Raw genomic sequence first — 24,075 nt, forward strand, 5'->3', positions numbered from 1 at the left:
TGTATGTTTTTTTTTATACCTATTTTTTATTAATGTGCATAATAATAAAAACTATACATAGTTTTTATTAATGTGCATAACTTTTTAGTGGTACAGTAATTGCTGTTTTGGATATTGTCTGTTTTAGTCTAAAAGTGACTCCCCATGAGTGTTTGTGTGTATAATGCAAAAACCAGTGAAATGCTATCTGGGGAAGAAAATTTTTAAATGCATATTTAAGTGGCTTACTTACTAGATCAATGTCCCATGCTTCATAGCCTCCTCCTTCTGTTGCAATCTTCACAAAACTGGTTGTGAGAATGGTTATCATGGTGATGGGGGCAATATATCTCCAACAGAACTGCCAATAATAACTAGGACGATTCCCAGTCATTAATTCAATGTCATCACTGAACCTATTCAGATATTGCATTGAAATGTTTTACAAGATGACAGACTAATAAATGAGATGAATGCATTCATTATATTGCAATTAAAAGATACTAAAAATGTTAAATATATAAAAGGAAATCTATTTCTCTGTTGAAGGAGTTTGTTTATGCATAGGTAATGCACACACATCATTTTTACCAATACTAAGGTCGTTTTAATTATCTTTTTAATTATATAACCCCAGGGGCTCATATCTGGTGAGTATGGGCTTGGCATACCCAGGATCCTGAGCTGGATATCATCAGTCTTCTTTTCCTTGGTGATATTCTCTCTCTCTCTCTCTCTCTCTCTCGCTCAGGGTAACTCAGGAATTTTTTTTTGGCTGGTGCAGCATAAGCCTCAGGCTTCCTTGCACCATATAGCTAATAATAATAATAATAATAATAATAATAATAATAATCTCATATTGTGAATACCTTCACAATGAGTTGCCATGGTATTGCACTACCTCAAATAAGTAATGCTTCCTGTGGAGAAAACTAATGTTACTTATTCTCAGTGGATACTGTCACCACCGAGACAGTACCGTTTCAAAGCTTATTGGCTTCTCATTGGTGGGTGATCAGGTACCCTGTTGTTGCAATAGTGACAACCCATTATGAATTAACAAATTAATTTTAATTATATCTCATATTGTGAATACCTTCACAATATGAGATATAATTAAAACAATGCATTAAAACGACCTTGTTAGTAGAAATGATGTGTGTGCATTACCCATGCATCAACAAACTCCTTCATACTCTTAGGCATTTAGCCAAGAAATATCTTTTAGATTAAACCACGCATGCCATCGAGCATCTCTCATATTGTGGAGTTATACTTTATAACTGGGTTGTCACTATTGCAACAACAGGGTACCTGCCCACCCACCGATGAGAAGCCAATAAGCTTTGAAATTGTGTTGTGTGGGTGGTGGTGGTGGTGATATCTGCTGAGAATAAGTAACATTAGTCTTCTCCATATGTGAAGTGTTACTTATTTGAGGTAGTGGAATACCATGGCAACTCATTGTGAAGGTTATTCTCAATATGAGATATAATTAAAATGATGCATTAAAACTACCTTGGTAGTACCTGTGTGTGTGTGTGTGTGTGTGTGCATTACCCATGCATAAACAAACTCCTTCATACTCTTAGACATTTAGCCAAGAAATATCTTTTACATTTCTCTGTTGCTGTTCTGCTGTCATCAGGGCACTCAAGTGCCTATATAAGCAGTGACAATAATACTGCCACAAAACAATATAATGTAGGTTATGATAAACAAAACCTTCATTATTTGATAAATTACTTCCTTCCAAATACAGATCTGACCACCAATGCTTTACACAACTTACCTACATATTGATTACCTTCTTGTTATCTAAAATCGATTTCATTTTTAATCAAAGTTGATACAATCAAAAAAGTAAACAATTATGAATGAAAAAAAATTATAGGTTAGTGAAAAATTTTAGTTGCATTTTTAATGCTTTAAACTGTTATGTGACTTTTGGCTTCTACATTTTAATCCAGAAATTTTTTACAGAACACTGAAAGATCACACATTTTTATTATTTTATTAAAATTATGTTTTCCAACATATTATCAGTCAGTGAAGGTTTGCAGTTGCATTTTTAATGCATTAAATTGTTATGTGACTTCTGGCTTCTACATTTTAACCCAAAAATTTTTTTGCAGAACACTAAGAGATAACACATTTTTATTATTATTTTTTTAAAGTATGTTTTTCAACATATTCCAGGCGCCTCCATAGCCAGGTGGACAGGAGCAGCAGTGCGTAGCACACGCTTCTTGATTAGACCGGGGTTCGAGCCCGTGCCCACCAAATACGGAGGATGCGGAAAGGTCAGGGAATGACCACCGCATATCCCCGGAGCAATATAGCCTTAGTTGCTAATGCTCCTAAAAACCAAATAACAAACAACAACAACCAACATATTCCAGTCTCTGTTTGTTGTGATTGTTTAATCTCTTATATCATGGTTCTTCTAAATGTAATATTTATTGAAATTTTTAAGAACATACTGACCAAAGTTGGCGAAACTATGTAGCCTCGCAATTCAGGTCCTGCATGTTGATTCTGAATCTCATATTTATCAGTGAATATATATGAGATTCAGAATCAACATGCAGTCGGTTATAATTAGCCTAACTATCTCTATTACAATTTTAATGTTAGGTTTATGGAAAGAGCACGAGGGGAGGGAGAGGAATCTTTCATTGCAGACCAACCAGAAGTTTCTGGCTGTTCTGAAGGATCGAACTATTATCTGACAGCATGAAACAAGGAATATATATTTCAGAAGACATTTTAAAAACAAGTCGTTAGCATTATTAGTGACAAATGATGCAAAAAAAAAGCAGCATCAGCCAAAAAAGAAAAAAAAAAAATTTCCATTTCACCTATCCATTGCCTCCAATAGTTTGTCTGGTTCTTCCTTGAATATGTTTAATCTATCAACTTCCATGGCAACAGATGGAAGTTTGTTCCAGCAATCAACCACCCACTTGCTATAGGTAAACTTCCATAAATCCATTCTGCAACATATTCTTCCTTAATTTGAATTTGTGTCCCCTCATGTGTGTAGTCTGAACACAAAGAAGAATCTCATCAGCACTGAGCTTGCTCAATCCATTCAAAGCCTTAAACACCTCAATCAGATCACCTCGCAGATACCTAGTCTCCAGATGCTGCAATTTGCAGAACTGAAGCCTGTCTTGGTAAGAGCACCCTTTGTTCCACTCACCAATCTTGTTGCCCTTCTCTGTATTCATTACAGCAACTCTACATCCTTCCTAAAATGAGGCCTCCAGACTTGTATGCAGTACCCAAGGTGTAGCCTGACCACTGCCTTATACAATACAATAATCACCTCATTATCCCTGCTGAAACATTTCTGTATACCATTGATGAAACCTCATGAGCTGGCCTGGCAGCCTGTCTGTACTGCTAAGACCTATATGGTACTACCCTGAGTGTAGTAACACACAGTTGGTACGTTACTCTAGGGTTACTGCTACCCATGTGCAGTACTTTTCATTTGTCAATGTTAAACTTCAATTGTCATTTCTCCGCCCATTTGCCTAACTTTTCTGGAGCCTGTCACAGTAAAGTTAATGGCAGTAGCCACTAACTTTAGCCCTGCCATTAATCACCTTACCAACCTTTATATCATCTGCAAACTTGAACATTAAACCTGATTTATGCCTTTAGCAATATCATTGATAAATATAGAAAACAACAATGGACCCAACACCAAACCTAGGGGGGACACCACTAATAACCTTATTCACAAAGAGCAGTGTCCACTGGTTACCACTCTGTCTTTTCCCACTCAACTATCTTTTTATCCATAGCAGCAACTTGCCCTTAATGCCACACTGCTCCAATTTGTACAACAGTTTTTCATGTGCTACAGTATCAAAAGCTTTATTGAAATAGTGTGTAGGACCATATTCTTTGTTGAAGTACTGAATAGCCAAATGAAACATTTTCATGTTCTTTCTATTAGAAGCAACAATCTGTAAACAAAAAAAATAATGGTGGATCATGATGTTTTAAATCATCCAAAACAATTTGCAACGCTTTTTTAACTAAAACATTACAATTACAACGACAGCAGATCATTATCATTATTTATTATTATTAGCTTTATGGTGCAAGGAAGCCTGAGGCTTATGTTGCACCAGCCAAAAAAAAATTTTCTGAATTACCCCGAGAGAGAGAGAGAGAGAGAGAGAGAGAGAGAGAGAGAGAGAGAGAGAGAGAGAGAGAGAGAGAGAGAGAATCACCAAGAAAAAGAAGAATGATGATATCCAGCTCAGGACCTTGGGTGTACCAAGCCCATACTCACCAGATGTGAGCTTCTGGGGTTGGTTCTTCCACATGATATTTTTGATGCAAATTTTGAATCATTCAAAAGTTTAGAGTTCAATTTCATGCTACAATTTAATGAGTTATAAGAATGGTGATGCTTAATTGAATGATAAATATGAGTTATTTCAGCTGAAGTAACTAAATCCTCTTCTTTTGTATTCTTTTTCACAAGAAACCTATCAATAAGATTTGAAGCATTTGCCGATTTATGAGCATGAGTCTTTATGCTGAGTAACTGCTAAGATGCATTAGAATTAGTAGAGGCATACGATGCAAGAAAGCAAGCTTATGCAGCATCAGCCAAAAAAAAAAAAAAACTCTCCCATTTCACCTCTCCGTTCGTTCCAAATACCTGTCCAGCTCAGCCTTAAATTTATTTAGGCTATCAACTTCCACTACAAAGGATGGAAGTCTGTTCCACCAACCAACTACCCGCTGGCTAAAGGCAAATTTCCTCACGTCTATCCTACATCTGTCTTTCCTCAATTTGAATTTATGCCCTCTCAGGTGATTATTCTGAGAAAGAGGAAGAATTCCATCGGCATTGAGCATGCTCAAACCCTTCAAGGCTGTATACACCTCAATCAGATCACCTCGCTGCTGCCTAGTCTCCAGACACTGTAATTTGAAAAACTTAAGTGTTTCTTCGTAAGAGCAACCCTTTGTTCCATTCACTAATCTTGTTGCCCTTCTCTGTACCCATTCCAACAGCTCTACATGCTTCTTAAAATGAGGCCTCCAGAACTGTATACAGTACTCAAGGTGTGGCCTGACCATTGCCTTATACAAGTGAATAATCACCTCCTTATCCCTGCTAGAAAAATTCCTGTATATCATTGACAAGGCATTATGAGCTACTCTTGCAGCCCATCTGCACTGCTCAAAAAACTTCATATCTGCCTACACAATTACCCCCAGGTCCTTTTCATTCTGTACCACTGTCAGTATAGTACCACAGAGTTGATACATTACTCTGGGGTTACTGCTTCCCATATGTGGTACTTTACATTTGTCAATGTTAAACTTCATTTGTCACCTCTCAGCCCATCTGCTCAACTTTTCTAGATACTGTTGCAGCAGTGTACTGTCATTAGTGTCATTAACAACCCTGCCAACCTCCGTATCATCTACAAACTTAGACATTAAGCTTGATATACCATCATCATCAATATCATTTATAAATACAGAAAACAGCAATGGACCGAACACTGAACCCTGAGGGACTCCACTAATAACATTAGTCCACGATGAGCAGTGTTCATTGATTACCACTCTCTGTTTTCTCTCACTCAACCATCCCTTTATCCATAGCAGCAATTTGCCTCCAATGCCACACTGCTCCAATTTGTTCAGCAGTCCTCCATGTGCGACAATATCAAAAGCCTTTCCAAGATCCAAATATATGATATCAGAGTTATTCCTTGAATCCAGTTCCTTTATGACCACATCATAGTATCCAATCAAAATGATCGGACAAGACTTTCCCTTAACAAAAGCATGATGTTTTTTGAGCTATAACTGAAGACTTGTCTAGATGATCCTACAATGCTTCTTTAACCAATGCCTCCATTAATTTTCCTGGAACAGAAGTTAAACTAACAGGTCTATAATTACTTGTGTTGCCCTTTGATCATCCTTTGTGAATTGAGGTCACATTTGCACATATCCAGTCCATGGATACCTCCCCTGAGTCCAAAGAAGCTCTCATTATTATGGCAGGTTCCTTCGTAGCCAGGTGGGAAGAAGGAGCAGTAGTGCATAGTACACGCTTCTTGATTAGACCTGGGTTCGAGCCCGTCCGCAAATAAGGAGGATGCGGAAAGGTCAGGGAATGACCACCGCACATCCCGGAGCAATATGGCCTTAGTTGCTAATGCTCCAAAAAACAAACAGTACAGTACATTATTATGCCTAAGGGTTTCTTACTTCCTTTGCTGCCTTTAGTTTTTTGAATTTTAATATAACTGGATAGATCCCATCCACTCCAGGTGCCTTTTTTATGTTTATCTTCAACAATTCCTCCTCCACTTTCCTCTCAGTTATTACAAAATCATCTAGCTCACTGCCAGAGTTTAATTCACCTCTGGCATTCTCCTCCCTGAATAACTCCTCATGTGTGAATGTAGATGCAAAATACTCATTTAGTTTGTTAGCCACCTGAGCAGGATCGTCAACAATTGAACCATTAATATCCAGTGGACCAATCTGATTCATCCCTTTCCTTCTAGAGTTTACGTAGGTAAAGAACTCTTTGTTGTTTTTCTTTGCATCCTTTGCCAAAGATTTCTCATAATCTGCCTTTGCCTGCCTAATCTCCTTTGTGACTTGGTTACAGACCAGCTTTTTTTTTTTTTTTTTTTTTTTTGATTTGGTAGTTGACGGCGCATCGGCTTCTGTGGCCATATTGCACCTCCCAAAGTTTTTGCAGTACTTTGATCCAAGCCCGAGGCGGGAATCGAACCCGCGACCTTTGGGTTGCCGGGCAGGTACTTTTGGGTTGCCGGGCAGGTACTTTACCCACTCGGCTAGCCCGGTCGGCAACAGACCAGCTTATAACTATCATAGGCTTCCATGTCACCTATTAATTTATATGTATCCCATGCATTTTTCTTCTCTGCCATATGTCTCATTAGTTCATCGGATATCCATTTAGGCCTAAACCTTGAACACATGTCCGTATAACCAACTTTAAATACCTTTCTGCATAGGAGACATCTCACCTCATGAGGATCATTTGTTGAAGCTAGCCATTCGTATTCTTGCTCCCAATTTTTGTTATAAGAACAAAGCCTCTTCTTCCTTTTTGTGGGAAATTACATTTTTGATGGCTAAAAAATAAAATGTTTCCAAATATTTTTTATATATCATGAAATATGTAGGTGCCTATAACCATATAAATGAAATAGATAAATGTTTCCTTGTGAAGTTATAGGAAAAACAGTTTAAACAAAGCCAATATAACTCAGTATTATAAAAAGTGATTTTTCCAATACCTATGATTATATTAATTATCTACCAGTTGTACGATTTTTGTGAAAATAAGATCCTGGCCACACAGGTGCAAGTTTTTATTCTTTGTCAAAAATTTATAATTTCATCGAGAAGTATGAAGTTAAGTGCATGATGTTCGTGAAACTACATATATGAGCTGGAGAGGCTAGAATAGGTTAAGATTATCTCTTTATGATTAATTTCTCAGTGGCGGATTTTGCATTTGAGGTTTTTTTTTAACATATCCCCTGTTAAAGCTTTGAAATGAAACTGTAATTTTTTTGTTGGTTTGGGGTGTCCTGCGCATGTGAGGTCCGAAGCGTACGCACAGGAATTGAAAAATGAAAATAAATGGCAAATTGCATCCTTTCTCATTTCTGTAAAGGACAAGGACAATTTGGCTAAAATAAAGGATTGTCCTTTAAAATAAAAGATGTCTGGCAACTCTATTAAAATAAAAGACGTCTGGCAACTCTACCTAGAGCACAAGCAGACCTCAATCCATCAGCCTCGCTGGAGCCTCCAGTTTGGAGCATGTTCTTGATGCTGCTCACTCAGTTAAATTCTTCAGGGTGATAATGGACGAGAATCTAATGCATAAGGAACAAATCTAGCGACTGCGCTCAAAAGCGTTACAGGTTTTCTGGGGCATGAAACTCCCTCTTTGTAAATTGCATAATAAAGGAACAGTCAGAAAATTTCTCCTCTACCATTTCAGCTCTATCATCAGTTATAGTATTGAAGTCTGGTCTGCCACTGCTATGTGAAGTCTGAAGACACTTTGGGGTCTTGAATTCTGGGTCCTTAAGTGGGCCAACAGTTGGGCTCATCTACCCTAAACAACATCAGAATCACAGCTCTGCAAGAATATCAGCTACACCCCAGCCCAGCACTGGGTGGAATATGAGTGGAAGCTCACTATGGCACTTAATCTGTGCTCCGCTGCTAACAACTTAATCAACATCTGTAAAATTGTGAGCTGGAAAATCTCGGGTAGAGTTTTCAGAACTCGGAACTTGGTTACTCACACACTAGCAAGATTTTCATGGATTTATTGGATGACTGTTTTCTACAGCAGCATGTTAGAGAGGCAATAAGAAGAAGTAATACTCTTGATCTGATTATAATAAGAATAATAATCAGATTATAATCAAAAATAATTATTTTTGAGTGTCCTTTAATCCAGTCATAGAAATCTGGCAACCCTAGCTCTAGGTGAGAAGATGATATTCTTTGATTTTTCAGGGTTTAGTTTAAGCCTAAAAAAGGCATCACATTCAGAGAAGGAGGACAGATATTTGTTGAGGATAACCAAATTCGCTAGATCATTTGCCAGGTCTGATGAGGTGTTGGCAGGGCTTTATAGGTAGCATACGATTTCAGTGGCATAGGCCATAAATTCAGGTATTTCATCCATCTCAGCAGTAGAAACTTCGCCGAAAATAGCAGTGCCGACAATGATCCACCTCGGGGTATACCGACTTCCACCTGTTGGTGATGCAGTGATTCCCTTGCTGGAAGGTAAGGAATCTCTTGGTGAGTAGATTTCTGAGGAGCTTCAAGACATTACCTGTGAAACTATAGTAGCTCTCCAGGAGGCACATTAGAGGATTAATCTGTACTGAGTCAAAGGCAGCTTTTGGATGGAACACAGCATGAAGAACAGAGCCTTGTTCCCAGGCCTGAAGGGTTTTCCAATTAAGTGCCTCTAGACATGTTATTGGTTGTTTGTTTGTTTGTTTTTAGGAGCATTAGCAACTAAGGCTATATTGCTCCGGTGGTCATTCCTTGACCTTTCCACATCCTCTGTATTTGGTGGTCATGGGCTCGAACCCCGGTTTAATCAAGAAGCATGTGCTACGCACTGCTGCTCCTGCCCACCTGGCTATGGAGGCGCCACATGTTATTGGTGATCTTTGTGAGAGTGCATAATGTGTATGCTGAGGTTGCTGGGAAAGGATCTGATTGGCAACCACTTTGAAAATGCACTTCTCTAGGCATTTGAAAAAGGGAGAGGAAATAGAAATTGGCCTGTAGTCAGCAGTTGAACTGGGATTCTGCACCTTTGGAACTGGGACAACTCCCTGTTGTAATATTCTGTTCTACAACTTCTTCAGCTCATCGCTGATGAAGTAGGAGGCGAGTTTTAGGCAAAAGGTGGGAATAGAGTTACTTCCTAACATTTTATTATTGGACAGGGTGTTGATGGCCTTGATTAGCTCCTCTTTGCATATTGACAAGTTAGTGAGGTTAGTTATAGTGGGTACTGTTCCAGGGGGAACCTGCTGCTCCACTGTCTGTTTTGAAGAACCATTCCATGATCCATGGTCACACCATTTGGCCAGGTCTAATGATTCTGTTTGCCAGATGTGATTGACCAACCAGGATTGTTGTCCACAGAATATCCTCTACATGTACGATTTGATTGCCTGCTTCTTGAATTTCTGGAAGGTACTTCTGGCTAGTGAGTAAGCTGAGTATGACCTTCCTGAAGGTAGCCTCTTGAATTGAGCATGTAGTTGTTGCTTTTCCTTAAATTGGTTCATTAGGGTGCTGGACCACCATGGCTTTGAGTGTGGGCAGATGACACATAATCTTGACATGGCCACTCTTGCAATAAAAGACAACGATCTATGAAACCAAAATGCAGCTTCCTCTGTATTGATTTCACTGATAGTTTCCTAGGGTAGAGCCTAAAGAGGTCCAGTGCCATTTCTATTTTTAGGTATTTTGGATCATAGACAGCCTTTCTGATCTTTTGAATCTGGTTCGATTGGTTACAGCATTCTTTTGACACAAGGATAAGAGAAGCTTCAATTGGCCTGTGGTTGAAGGTTGTTATTTGGGTTTTTTTTTTTAGGAGCATTAGCAACTAAGGCCATATTGCTCCGGGAATATGCGGTGGTCATTCCCTGACCTTTCTGCTTCCTCCGTATTTGGTGGTGACAGGCTCGAACCCCGGTCTAATCAAGAACCGTGTGCTACGCACTGCTGCTCCTTCCCATCTGGCTATGGAGGTGCATGCTTGGAGGTAAATGCTAAATTAGAACTGATTAAAGCTTCTACACTCCCATAGCTGGAAAAGATTCTCTGCGGCTTCTCCATGAGAAGGTGGGACATAGATACAATGGATATTGAGATTCGACAGATCCGAAATTAACTCATCAAGGAGCTCCCATGCAAATAGCAAGGACAGGTTGAAGTCTCCCAAAATTATCACTCCCTGGTTGCACTTGACTGAAGTCAAGAGCCAAGTAAAGAAGTTAGTAATGGATTGATCTGCAACAGGTGGAGGTAGGTAAACTGTGCAGACTAGCAACTGGATTCCACCGACTAGGTGGTAGTCAAGAACGGCCTCAAAATTGCTACCAGGGTATGCCCAATATTTGATAAGAGAGAGCTTTTGTCTTTGACAGATTTAAAAGAAGACTCCGCCTTCTTTCTTATCTTTCCTGTTTGCCCAAATTAACTGATATCTGAGGGTGGTTAAAGGTGATATATGTTCATGTTTTCAAGAAGCCAGGTTTCAATGAGGATAACAAAGTCATAATCCACACTTACAATTATATCAATCAGGGCACTGATCTTGTTCTTCAGCCTCTGGATGTTCTGCATGAAGTTTTCATGTTTGTTGTTGGTAAACTTAATCTGGATTAGGTTTCTTGGGTTCCTTTCCCTACAAAGGGTGGATTCCCATTGCCTGCAGCTAGGATTCAGCCTACTAGTGATGTGCACTTGTATATGGCTATCTCATGGTGAAATTGCAGGACTTAGTCAAGAGTGTCTGCTGCTCTTTTCTCAGCAGGTTGAGAGGGACTGTCTGGTTCACCGCTTAGGTATGCTCAGGGGGGGCACAGTGCCCGCATCTGGTCTTAAGCTGGTTCTTTATTATGGTCACCAAATGATGGCATCACCAGGAGACCTGCAGTCCAGATTGCTGTGTTTCGGTACTCATCCATATTAGGACCATTAATCTTAATCCGGAAAGAGGCATGGGATGCTTGGTGTGGACTTTGAGAAGGATACCAGGAATGTCACTCTGCTTGAGAAGGATTGTGATTTGTTCCACCATCGTTTCTGGGCACAATCAATTTATAAAAATGTTTGAGGGCCTTGACCTTCTGCCTCTGCACTGTACGATTTTAATTTCAAGTGTGTTAGGGCCGATGACTCTGTTGCGATTCTGATCTGCTTCGGTGAAAATGTCTCTTTTCTAAGACTATTCTTGCCTGGGTCGGGATGCACATTACTGTTGATAGGTGCAGATTTCACCACCCATGATTTCGTGCCTTCTGGGATAGGGGATGAAGGCAAAGTGATTGCAGGTAGGGGCTCTGGTGGGTGGCAGCACATTGCAGAGTCAGATTCCGTTAGTCTCGAATGTTGCTCATTCTGCATAGGAATGGGGGCAGTATCCAGGGTAGGCTTACTGATGGATTCCAGCAGCAAATCAAGGGGACACAGAGCAGTGAGTAGTATGCTGAAGGTCTTCTAGTCGCTGTAGTGACTCTCTTAGGAATGTATTCTCCATGCAGAGCTTTCTCAGAATATTCTCAAATAAGACAAGCTTGAATCCCACTTTGGTACAATTCTGACATATGGATTCCTCATTCTGATCTTGGTGCTGATCAGTTTGCAACTGGACATCCCGGCGCAGGAGTGCTGAGGCGGAGTCATATAAACTTGCATTCAGTGACATGTGGTTGACTTCAGAGGAGTAGCCAGATGGAGGTAGGGAGGGGGAGATACTATCTCATGTCCTTGATTCAATGGCATTAACTTTGTTCCCTTGTCTCTGGGCTGAGATGCAAGCTAAGCTTTTTAAAAGTGAACAGGGCTCACAAAAATCAAGCCTAAAGGGGCACTTGATCCTGCAGTTAGTGGATTGTAAGCATTTCCTGCAGATTTCAGAGTGCTACTATATCCATGTTGCCATGGGTACAGTGAGGCCTAACTTCACATGATGAATATTTAAACACTCAGATTATTTACTTTGTGGCATTTGCTGTGAGATGCTTTACCCTATAGGGAGATTATCACCCAATGCTGATCTTGACAGTGGTTACAGGCGGTAAAGATAGCAAAGTAAGAAAATAGTCAAAACTGTAGGAAATGGCAGTCTTCTGCAGCAGTCAAGAAGACTGCCATATATGCTTGATTCAGTTTTACTTACAGAAAGATTGGATACATTATAAGGTACAGAACTGAAAGATTTTGACTGTGGGAGACATATAACTATTTGACCATTGCCCCAACACATGTGTAAACACTAACTAAACACTAAAATCAAATGAAAATTAGGAATACTTAAAACCACAACTTTAGCAAGTTCACACAAATGCAGTACTTCTTATCTAAAAAATACATTCACTACACTGATAGCAAATAAATATTTAAATTATTTCATTCAATAAATATATGCTTAATTAAATTAAATCAAATGGCTAAAGTAGTGGAAATGATTTAGTTCATGGGAGAATTTCCAGGGGTAGTTCTCCAGTGAATCAGGGTTATGTAGTAGTAGTAGTGGCATGTGATGCAAGAAAGCAAGTGTATGAGCTTATGCAGCATCAGCCAAAAAAAAAAAAAAAAAAAATCACACCATTCCCTCCAAATGCCTGTCCAGTTCCTCCTTAAATTTATTTAACCTATCAAGTTCCACAATGACAGATGGAAGTTTGTTCCAGCAATTAACCACACACTGGCTAAAGGCAAATTTCTGCACATCTATTCTACATCTGTCTTTTCTTAATTTGAATTTATGCCCCTTAGGTTCTTAATCTGAACAAGTGGTAGGATCACATCAGAATTCAGCGTGCTCAACCCATTCAAGGCCTTATACACCTCAATCAGATCACCGTGCAGGTGCCTAGTCTCCAGCCACTGCTGTTTGCAGAACTTAAGCCCCTCTCTCTCTCTCTCTCTCTCTCTCTCTCTCTCTCTCTCTCTCTCTCTCTCTCTCTCTCTCTCTCTCTTGGTAACAGGATCCCTTCATTCCCCTCACCAATCTTGTTGCCCTCCTCTGTACATGCTCAAGCAAATCTACATCCTTCCTAAAATGAGGCCTCCAGACCTGTATGCAGTACTCAAGGCGTGGCCTGACCATTGCCTTATACAGAGGGACAATCACCTTTTCCCTGCTAGCAAAATTCCTATATATCATTGACAAAACCCCATGACCTGCCCTGGCAGTCTGTCTGCTTTGCTCAGAAAACTTCATATCTGACTACACAATTACTCCCAGGTCTTTTTCATTTTCTACCACCTTAAATGTAGTAGCACACAGTTGGTACGTTTCTCTGAAGGCAAATGCAGTACTTTGCATTTGTCAAGGTTAAACTTCAGTTGCCACTTCTTAGCCCATCTGCCCAAATTTTCTAGATCCTGTTGAAGTAGCACACTGCCATTCTGTCATTAACAACCTTGCCAACTTTGTATCATCTGCAATCTTCGACTCTAAGCCTGATATACCTTCATCAATATCATTGATAAATATACAAAACAACAGTGGACCTAACACCGAACTCTGTGTGACTCCACTAATAACATTAGTCCACGTAGAGCAGCACCCATTTATTACCACCCTCTGTCTTCTCCCACTCAACCATCTTTTATCCATTGTAGCAACTTACCCTTAATACCATTCTGCTCCAATTTGTACAATAGTCTTCCATGTGCAACAGTGTCAAAAGCTTTCCTGAAATCCAAATATATGATATCAAAATTATTTATGTTTGGATTTCAGGAAAGCTTTTGACACCATGGTATGTGTTACTTGTGACCTCTTTGCACCTTTACCAGAATGTGATAAAGACACAGGGGATAAAGACACAGGGCCTTTGTGTTGTTTCAAAGATCATGAAGAGATTAAGCACAAATTTGACATTTTTGATGGGATTTTATGAATTTGATGAATGGGGTTGATGCTCTTGAAGGATTAAAAGAGTGGGAACCATCAAGCTCTCATTTCCAGCACAAAGCTTGAGCCCATGCACAAGCATCATACAACAAAGGCATCCTAAGCAATGGTGATCTATGGTTCCATAGAAAGTAGCTGAAGTTAGTGACTCAGATGTCAGAGAAACAGGAATCATATTGCACAAAATGGACAAATAGATTAGAACCTGGGTATGTCTGCCAGGAGGTAATGGTGATGACATTATAGAGTGGCTATCATCTTTTTAAGGGCACAAAAAGTAATATTCTTATACATGTACATAATAATTATATTAAGGTCTGGTGGGAGATCTAAGGATTTAGTACGCAGCAATGTTGAGAAAAAATTGTGAGTTAGAAATGAAATTGAAAGTTTCTGCAAAAATAGGAGAGAGTACATGAGGGTCTTGAGGATTATGCAAGGCTCATGGGTGTAGAATTTTTCTCATTGTAGTCTGTGGATATTAACAAGAGAGACTGTTTCTACATGGATGGAATACACATAAATAGCAGGAGTGCAAGAATACTTGGTGACGCTGTCAAGGCAGTGTTAGAATGGTTATAAAACTTCTAGACTGGAGGGATTAACAGACTAACAGCAGCAGGCAAAGGTGAAAGTGATTCTTGCACTGCTTCTCTTGGAACATGCAGCAGCCTGGAAAGCAAGGTGTCAGAGATTTGCTTGTTCTTCATGGAATCAGCAAATACATCAGCTGTGTTGGGATTACTAAGAGTAACAACAACTGCATGCATACTTACATGTACACTAATGCTAGGAACATAGTAAGCAAATCTGATGCATTTGAAGTACTGTTCAAGTCATCAAATGCATTGGAGTTTATCAGGGCCATGGTGTCACTCAGATATAAGAGATTCAGAATTTTTAAATATGGGGAGTACAATGTATACAGAAAGAACTTTGTTAGTATATAACAGAGTTATGGTGCTCATATGTCCTACATTGATATCGATATTTGTAGAGGAATAAGAGAAATTTACCTCAATATGATATGTAGAACACTTCCGTATGATATCATACGGGCGTCTCCGTAGCCAGGTGGGAAGGAGCAGCAGCGCGTAGCACACGCTTCTTAATTAGACCGGGGTTCGAGCCCATCACCACCAAATATGGAGGATGCGGAAAGGTCAGGGAATGACCACCGCATATCCCGGAGCAATATGGCCTTAGTTGCTAATGCTCCTAAAAAAAAAACAACAACAACATCATACGGAAGTGTTCTACATATCATATTGAGGTAAATTTCTCTTGTTCTTCTACAGATACAGAAAGAACAGAAGGGAACGTGAGGGGAAGAGATTATGGTGTTAGTTAAGAGCCACATAAAATCATAGTTGCATCAATTGGACCCAGGTTGCCAGTGCAATGTTGAACCAGTTTGGTGTGACATAATCACTGGAAAAACAAAAATGAGAGTAAGAGTGTGAAATAGGCCTAATGATTGTGATGCATAAAATGAACAGGTGTACAGACATAGTGGACCAGTAAATGAGAATGTCTTATAATGACTTTAACTTTTCAGATATTAACTGGATCCTGTCACTCACACAGTAGCAAGAATTTTGCAGATTTATTGGATAATTATTTTCTATGCTAGCATATTAGAGAGGCAAAAAGAGAACGCAATACTTTGATCAGATTATCAGCAAAAACCCTTCATGCACTTAGAATCTGCAGATAAAAAACCCACTAGGTGGCAGGGATCACAATATGTTGATGTAATTTTTACTTATAGATGTAACTACAATTGAGGGCAAAGGGAAGAGCTTTTGCTTTTTAAAGGTGACGCCAATTGCGTTTCAAACAGTTTTTAAATTATAACCAAGTAATGAAATTATCAATAGCAATTCTAAATGGTAGTGCATTCAGGGATGAAATACCATTTATGCATTCAGGGTATAGCACTGCATTAAAGGTACTGTGTTCAGGGATGCTTTTTATACCAACTAAGGAATACTGTTCAAGACTTAACTTAAATGGATGTCAGAGGAACAATGAGACTTGTGAGAAAGAAAAGTGCACTCGATGCATATAAATTATAAGGTGATGTAGAAGCCTATGATATGCATAAACTTGTCTGTAATCAAGTCACAAAGGAGGTTAAGCAAGCTAAGAGAGAATAAAAGAAATCACTGGCAAAGTATGCAAAGAAAAGCAGCAAAGACTTATTTACTTATGTAAACATTAGAAGGAAGGAAACCATCCCCTTCCTTCTGATGTTTACATGAATAAGTGGAGCATTTACATAAGTAAGTGGTGAAGTGTACCATCCTTGGACAACCAGATTTGAATAGTTTAACTATTGATTATCCTGTTCAAGTTGCTGACATAGTGAATAAGCATCTGGCATATACATTCACACAGAAGGAATTTTTTGGGACTGCCAGAAGTGTGTCAGATTTTAACAGGGAGCTTAATAATTTTGTGATAACTGAGGGGCAAGTGGAGCAGAAACTGTTAAAATTAAACATAAAATAAGGCCCCTCGGGTATATAGGTTCTATCCAATTATATTAAAGGAGGCAGTGAGAGAGAGAGAGAGAAATGCAGAACTTTAGCCATGGTTATGAGATGATCCTTGCATTCAGAAGAGGTCCCTGTACATTGAAGATGTGCAAATGTATCCCCAGTTTATAAAAGAGGATCAAAGGGTGACATGTGATTACAGACCTGTTACTTTGACTTCTGTTTTAGGAAAAATAATGGAGTTAGTGATTAAAGAAGTAATTCAGGACCATCTAGACAGGAATGTATTTGTTAAATGATTGAGGGTTTAGTGTCAAACAATGTTAACTACAAAATTGAATTTTTGTTTTGAGACAACTTTAGTTTTACTTTATACAAATAACAGTGCATATCATGTTATAGAACTGTATCTCTCTAGTATTTTACAAGTTAGCTTGGGTTATAAGCACATTTCTGGTAAACCAAGAAATTTTCAAATGACTTTTTCCTTGGTTAATTACAAAAACGTTTACTGCAAAAGGGTTTTGTAGTTAATGTTGTTTGGCACTAAACCCTTGAAATAACACAGTAACAAAAGAAATGATGCAAAAAATTAATTTTAACAACATATACTGAGATTTCAGCATAGCTTTTGATAGTGACCCCAGGGGCTCACATCTGGTAAGTATGGCTTGACACATCCAGGGACCTGAGCTGGATGTCATAATTCTGCTCTTTCTTGGTGATTCCTTTCTACTTCTCTCTCTCTCTCTCAGGGTAACTTGGAAAAATTTTTTGGCTGGTGTAGTGTAAGCCTCAAGCTTCCTTGCACCATATGGCTAATAATAATAATAATAATAATAATAATAATAATAATAATGTCTCACATAAAATATTGATAAATGCAAAGTACTGCGTATTGGGTATCAGTAACCCCAGAATAACGTACCAACCGTGTGGTATTACACTCAGGGTACTGGAAAATGAAAAAGACCAAGAGGGTAATTGTGCAATCAGATATGACGTTCTTTGAGCAATGCAGACAGGTTGCCTGGACAGCTCATGAGGTTTTGTCAATGGTATACAGGAATTTTGCTAGGAGGGATAAGGGCGTGATTATCCCATTGTATAAGTAACTGGTAAGGCCACATCTTTAGCAGTGCATAAAGGTATGGAGGCCTCATTTTAAGAAAGATGTAGTGCTGCTGGAACGAGTACAGAGAAGAGCAACAAGAGTGTTGAGGGGAATAAATGGGTGCAAAGGATGAAAAAGGAAGAAAAGGTATCAATATAGGATGATGGGAAGAAAACAGTGAAAACAATGAAGAGATTGTTATCAAGTATCATAATCATTAATAAAGGATCACAAAGGTTAAAAAAAACATCAGTATATAATGGTGAAAGAAGAGAAATACACATGAAGGATAATAAAGGAAGGAAAGTGAATAGCCGAATATAGAAATAAAGATAAATTCTTCCCAGAGAAATGCTAGTGAATACTTTTCTTAAATACAAAATTTTATCATTATGAAAGAAATTTGAAAAGTTTATGAACAGAGTAGAAAAGGGTAGTGGTGCATTGTTAAAAATTTCTGTATTTCATGAATAATACTTTCAAATAGTAATTCACAAAGTTTCATCAGTTTCAATAACGTCTTTTTTTAATTACAAGTCCTGAAGTCAACAAAACTGTTTAAATAAGGAAAGATGAATAAAATTTGTCACTGCACAGTCATCCAATTTGGGTAAAAGGAGACTAATACCAAAGGCAATTCATGAAGATACGGTTACAACGTCAGGGGAGGATACCCCTTCCTATTCTGTGGTTAAGAAGTTGCAGCAGAATTTAAATGAGTGTGGGAGACCCTGGAATGTGACCCATGCTCTGGAAGATCAGCAGCATCTATCACTCCAGAAGTTGTTGACAGTCTGATGAGCATTATCAGATCATGCATACTGTCATCTCATATGAACATGTGTACAGAGGCAGACTGGGTCAAAAATTCTTACTGGGGAAAACAAATAGAATGTGTTGGAGGTCAGAGTGTAATATTAATAATCACACCAGCCTCCATCAGCCACTGGCCCACCAGGGTTTCCCCGGTAAGTCTTATGGCCAGTCCACCTCTGCATGTGTACCACATTTTAGCAGAGGTTCTTGCTATTAAAGAGATGTCAGCATGATGAGTCCCAAAGTTGTTGACAGCTGATCAAAAATATACAAGAGTTACCAAATGAAGTGAACATTTTCAAGAAGATGCGGCAAATTTCTTTTCAAGATATGTTACCATGAATCTGTACTTGTTCCATCACTTTCAGCCAGACAAAGGAGCAGTCCAAATAAAGTTGAAACACAGCTCTTCTCCCTTGCCAAAGAAAGCCAAGTTGATTCCTTCTGCTGTCAAGGTGATGCTAGTGGATTACCCTTCAGAAAGACCAAACAACCACAGGGGCATGTTTTGCAGAACTTGTGCATCTTGTTCTACCAGGATGTGCCTGCTCACTAGTCTGTGGCACTGCATGAAAGCAGCTTTGAGATCTTGTACCATCTCCCATAATCACTATATCTAGGACTTTCACTATTGGAATTTCATCAATTTCCTAATTTGAAAATAACATCTAAAATCCATTTCTTACTGACAGTGATGTCACTGCTGTAGTGGATGCATTCCTGGAGGCCGAGGAGAAAACTTTCTACACAGCTGGAATCTTCCTTGAATTTACACAAACTACTCACCTCTACAACACTAGATGGGAGTTGGTTCGAACAATCAACTACCATATAGCTGAAGGCAAACTTCCACACACCTATTCAGCACTCACCCTTCCTCAATTTGAATTTATGCTCCCTCATGAGTGTAGTCTGAGCAAGAGACAAGAAGTATTTATTTAAAAATAAAAATTAGGATATATATAAATAATGTAAGAACTTAGTTTGATTGGATCAACTATGTTTGGTCATGGGCCTTATATTTATTTTTCATTAACATTAAATAAGTGAACTTGAGATAGTCTGACCAGTAACATTACTGAAGAATTCATATTTCATGAGAAGTCAGTCTTAAATTCGGTTATTAAGTTGAGTGATTCTTTGGGTCAATATTTGTCACAGGCTTTATATTTATGCTATTGTAAACTTTCCTAAAGAAACATTTAGAAGTTTATTGCTTAAAAAACTATTCAGGCAAAAGAGGTGATGGAAAGTGATTATTTGGCAACCAAACTATTTTCTTTACTTATTCTTAATTTTCTTCTCTCAAATAATTCCCACTTACTAAGCCAATTAAAGATATGCTTATGCCACCATTTGAGTGAATATGAAAGTAATGGTGACATCTGTATGTGATTATTAAGTGTTTTAACTAGAGATGGGCATAATGGAGAGGTCATAATCAAATACAGGTAGTAACCCTCGTATAACATGGCAGTTAGGTTCCTATAAAATCTTGTGTAGTTCAAAACCGTGTTATACGGGACTAAGAACCAATACAAAAAGGGGGATTACGTTCCAAAAGCTAACAAAAATATGTAATTTTTTATAACTATCGGAAACTTCATTTTTATTAAAAATAGCAATAACTGAATAAACATATTCATATACATAATAAACATATACATAATGAACATACATGTCAGATAATGTACGTTCATTTAATTTTCTTTTTCTTTAAGTTTTCATGAAAAATTTAAAATTTTAAAACATTCCATTTGTTTTAAACTTTTTATTTTAAAAAAAAACAAAAAAAATATAATTAATTCTGCAGAATATTACAAAAAAAAAATTTTTAGACATAAAACAGAAACACTAGACACAGTCTCTACCATTTTCCACTTTAAAAGATCGTTAATTGTGCAAAATTTCAAACAGTGCAGGCATAGATTGCCGAATCATAAAACACACTTTTTTCTTGGAAAATGTTGCCTAAAATTCTCCTGCATCTTATGGTTCAAAGGTATACTGGATGCATGCAGTGATTTTTTTTTAATATCAGATTGTATTGCAAGGATATTCAGTCCTTGTTAGTAGCACACCTACTAATATGAAAAAAAAAGTAAAAAAATTAAAAATAAATATTCTTTTTAAATTCCACTTTTATTTCCAAAACATATGACCCAGCTTTCAATGTGACAGGAACCCATCGTGCATATTTACCTTATTGATCATAAATTTAATGTATATAAGGTATCAGACCTCCTCAAGACATCAATTCTGTAAGGATAAACGTTTACTTATTAACCTATATTAAATTTGTTTTATAAATGTAAAATTGTTTGAATTTTTTTATTATGTTTTTCATTATAGGTGCTTATCATAACTAACTACTTCATGTTTTATGTAGTTAGGAAAAGTGCTTGATGGCTCATAACAGAATTTGTGGGGGAGGGAGTTGGGTATTGATTCTGGTAATCTATGGATATGCCCTTAAGTGGACAGCGACACATTTTCAACATGATCTGTGGCACATGAAAAGGTTGGCCACCCCTGGTTATTGCTTAGCATATCTGAGTGAGGTCTTACACATCTCACTAAAACTATTCCTTTATTTCTGCAGAAAAATAAAAAAATAAACCTTACTTCCTTCTAAAAACCTTTTCTGAAAAGGATTACAGACGATTACCATCTAGTTCGGCCTTACTTATTTAATATTATACACCTTGCCCTACTTCTTCCCACATTGTACTAATTTCTCCATATAGTTGTTCAATGTACTAATCACAGCCATTAAGCCTATAGCACACTACTACTACTACTCTAATTTTTGCTTTCCCAGTGCTTATGCCACACCAAACTCACTTGAAATTGTACTGGTTACCCATGTCAATTGGATGCATTAATTTGGATTTTGTTCTTCTTAACTTAGAGCATAATGCACCCCCCTTCTGTACTGTTTGTCCTTTCTGTTCTTTAGTTGATAATTAAATTAAATTGCAACATATCAATTTGCATGGGGTTGCAATTGCTGTTTGCTTGCAGTTTGCGTGTGTATATATGTATATAAGGCTGTCAATTGTTATCTTTTTAAGTTTCAATTGTCACCCATAAATTAGATGGTGGTTTTACTGTCAAGATCAGATTATATACTTGTAAGATCCAATGTTGTGTCTTATGGTTCAGAAACACAAATAAATATTATATTGATTTGTGCATCACATAGTATTTGTGCATCACAAATACTATATATTGATTTGTGCTTATTTCACATTGCTACAGGCTTCTCAGTGGTGCTGATCTGTACTACATTGACCTGAAAACTGCTAGATGTCTAAGTTATTGTTGGTTTGTCTCTCAAGGATTGCAGGTGCATTATGGCCTCAGTTGCCAATGCACCATTAAACACCAAACCAACCAACCAATCTAAAGGACTGCATTTGAGTGATATTGTTCCATCAACTTCTAATGCATGATTTTATAATGGACCGTAACTAATTGGACTTTATTCCTATTGCAGAGTCTTCAGCATGTGACTTACTAACCTTGCCTGGTTTGGTTTGGAGTTTTGGTTTCTGACTTATATTGAACAGAGTTGTACTTTGATCTATTATTGATGTTAATAGAAAGTGACTGTATAATATCTAAAGTAAGAACTGATATTGAATGTAGTTGTACTACCAATTGCTTGTACTGATTGGTGAAAATTTTACCTAAGACCTTTTTAAAGATGTCAAGTCTGCCGCAGTGTTCACAGTGAGTGCCACTATAGCTATTTTAATGTTTTATTAAGACATTTATAGGTAGGTGTCTTAGTTATTTAAATATCTGATGTACAGGGTCCAGTCACATTATTATGACAACCTACCTAGTATCCAGAATATGTGCCTTTCGCAGCATGCACCGCTGCCAGCCACCATGGGAGGGACTCCCATGGTAGTAAGCCCAACATTATTTGAACTTTCCATAACTGAAGAACATATTGTCTCTGCATCTTGTTTTTCCAATTCAACTAGTTCAATGAAAATTGTTGGTGATGTAACTGAATTCTCAACTCTTAAGAAAAGTATAATAACTGGTTTGCAGGATATCGTTGAAGCTTCATCAATAATCAAACATATTTTCAGATTATTTTCAATAATTTTATTAAATATTTCTTTTTTAATTTCCTTTTCAATGAAATCAACTACTTTCACAGCAGTTTTACCAGAATGTAATCCTATTCCCACATCTAAACCATTTTTAATTTGTACTTCTATCTCATCTTCTATATCTGAAAATGGTTTATATCTTTTTGCCAGGCTGTAAACTGTATTAAATACTCTACAAGTAGCACTTAAATATTTTTCATTCATCGTATCTATTACTTTTGTTATTGAATCCTGCTCACATTGTTTTAAGTTCTCTTTACAAATGTTATGAGCTTTTGATGAAAAATGTTCTTTCATTTTTTTCCTTAGAGAAGCTTGTTGTACCTCTTTATTTTTCCCTGATGCCTTAATCTGAAAACATTTCCATTCTTTTGACACATGAAAGGTTAGGTTGCGAGTATACTCACAATACTCGCAACCTAACTTTTTGTTAAAAATTACCAGTCCATCATATTTTTCTTTAAAATTGTTATATTTTTGCACTCTCCAGCATACAGGAAGATTATTTTCAATTTTGGAGTTGTTATCGTTTTTTATTTCAATAATTGACGTGCTGCTTTCTTCAAGTTGGAGTGGTTGTGCTTGTGACTGTTTTGTACCATCCAAGGCCAATTCTGATTTTGGTTTCTTATTGAAAAAATTTGTCAAACTCTGTTGCCTTTTCATCCTTTTAAGGGCTACTGCAAAAAATTTTAAAAATGTTTTATTTTAATATATTATAGAGCAGGAGCAGATATGTGCCTATATATTCGAATATTTTTACTGGTTCTGTCCACGTGTGGTCATATCATAAACTTTTATAAAACGTTTATACCATTGATAAACATCAGTCAGAACATACATTTTCTTAATTTTATTGATACTAAATGAAAATTTCTTGCTGAATTAATAAATGGCATAGGCTATGCAGATTAAATATGATGGAATAATGTGTACGACAAACCTGTTTGTCACGGGAAAGTTGTGATAAAAACGTCTTAATTACCACGTGCACACTGGCATAAGGATTCCAAAATGGAAGAACATTCTTCCACGGCTTCCAAAATGGGCGATGAGATAACCCTTGAAATCTATATTTCTATTGGTTCGTTGTGTCCTAGCTTCCTATTGTTTTTATTGATCGGGGAACACCAACGCCCTCATAATATCTCATGTGAATTTAGGTCGTAACACAAAGCTGAAACAAATGGCAGTGTGTCACCCCCTGGTTGTTTGGCACTTTTTCTCTCTACATTATATGTTTGTTTACTGAAGTAACAAACGCAAAGGAATAAAAATGTAATATTTCAT

General features: G+C 37.6%; 1 protein-coding gene across 1 annotated transcript in view; it reads right to left on the reverse strand.

Annotated features, from left to right (window-relative positions):
- LOC150079106 (sodium-dependent neutral amino acid transporter B(0)AT3-like) overlaps positions 1–24,075 on the reverse strand; it is a 341,694-nt gene that overhangs the window by 21,890 nt on the left and 295,729 nt on the right. Inside the window, exon 11 of the mRNA XM_090383850.1 lies at positions 233–395. Coding sequence (XP_090239976.1) covers positions 233–395 — 163 coding nt within the window. The remainder of the gene's footprint in view (positions 1–232; positions 396–24,075) is intronic.

Source organism: Mastigoproctus giganteus, chromosome 10 (assembly GCF_048544385.1).
Source record: "Mastigoproctus giganteus isolate SK-2022 chromosome 10, ASM4854438v1, whole genome shotgun sequence".
Lineage (NCBI taxonomy): Eukaryota > Metazoa > Arthropoda > Arachnida > Uropygi > Thelyphonidae > Mastigoproctus > Mastigoproctus giganteus.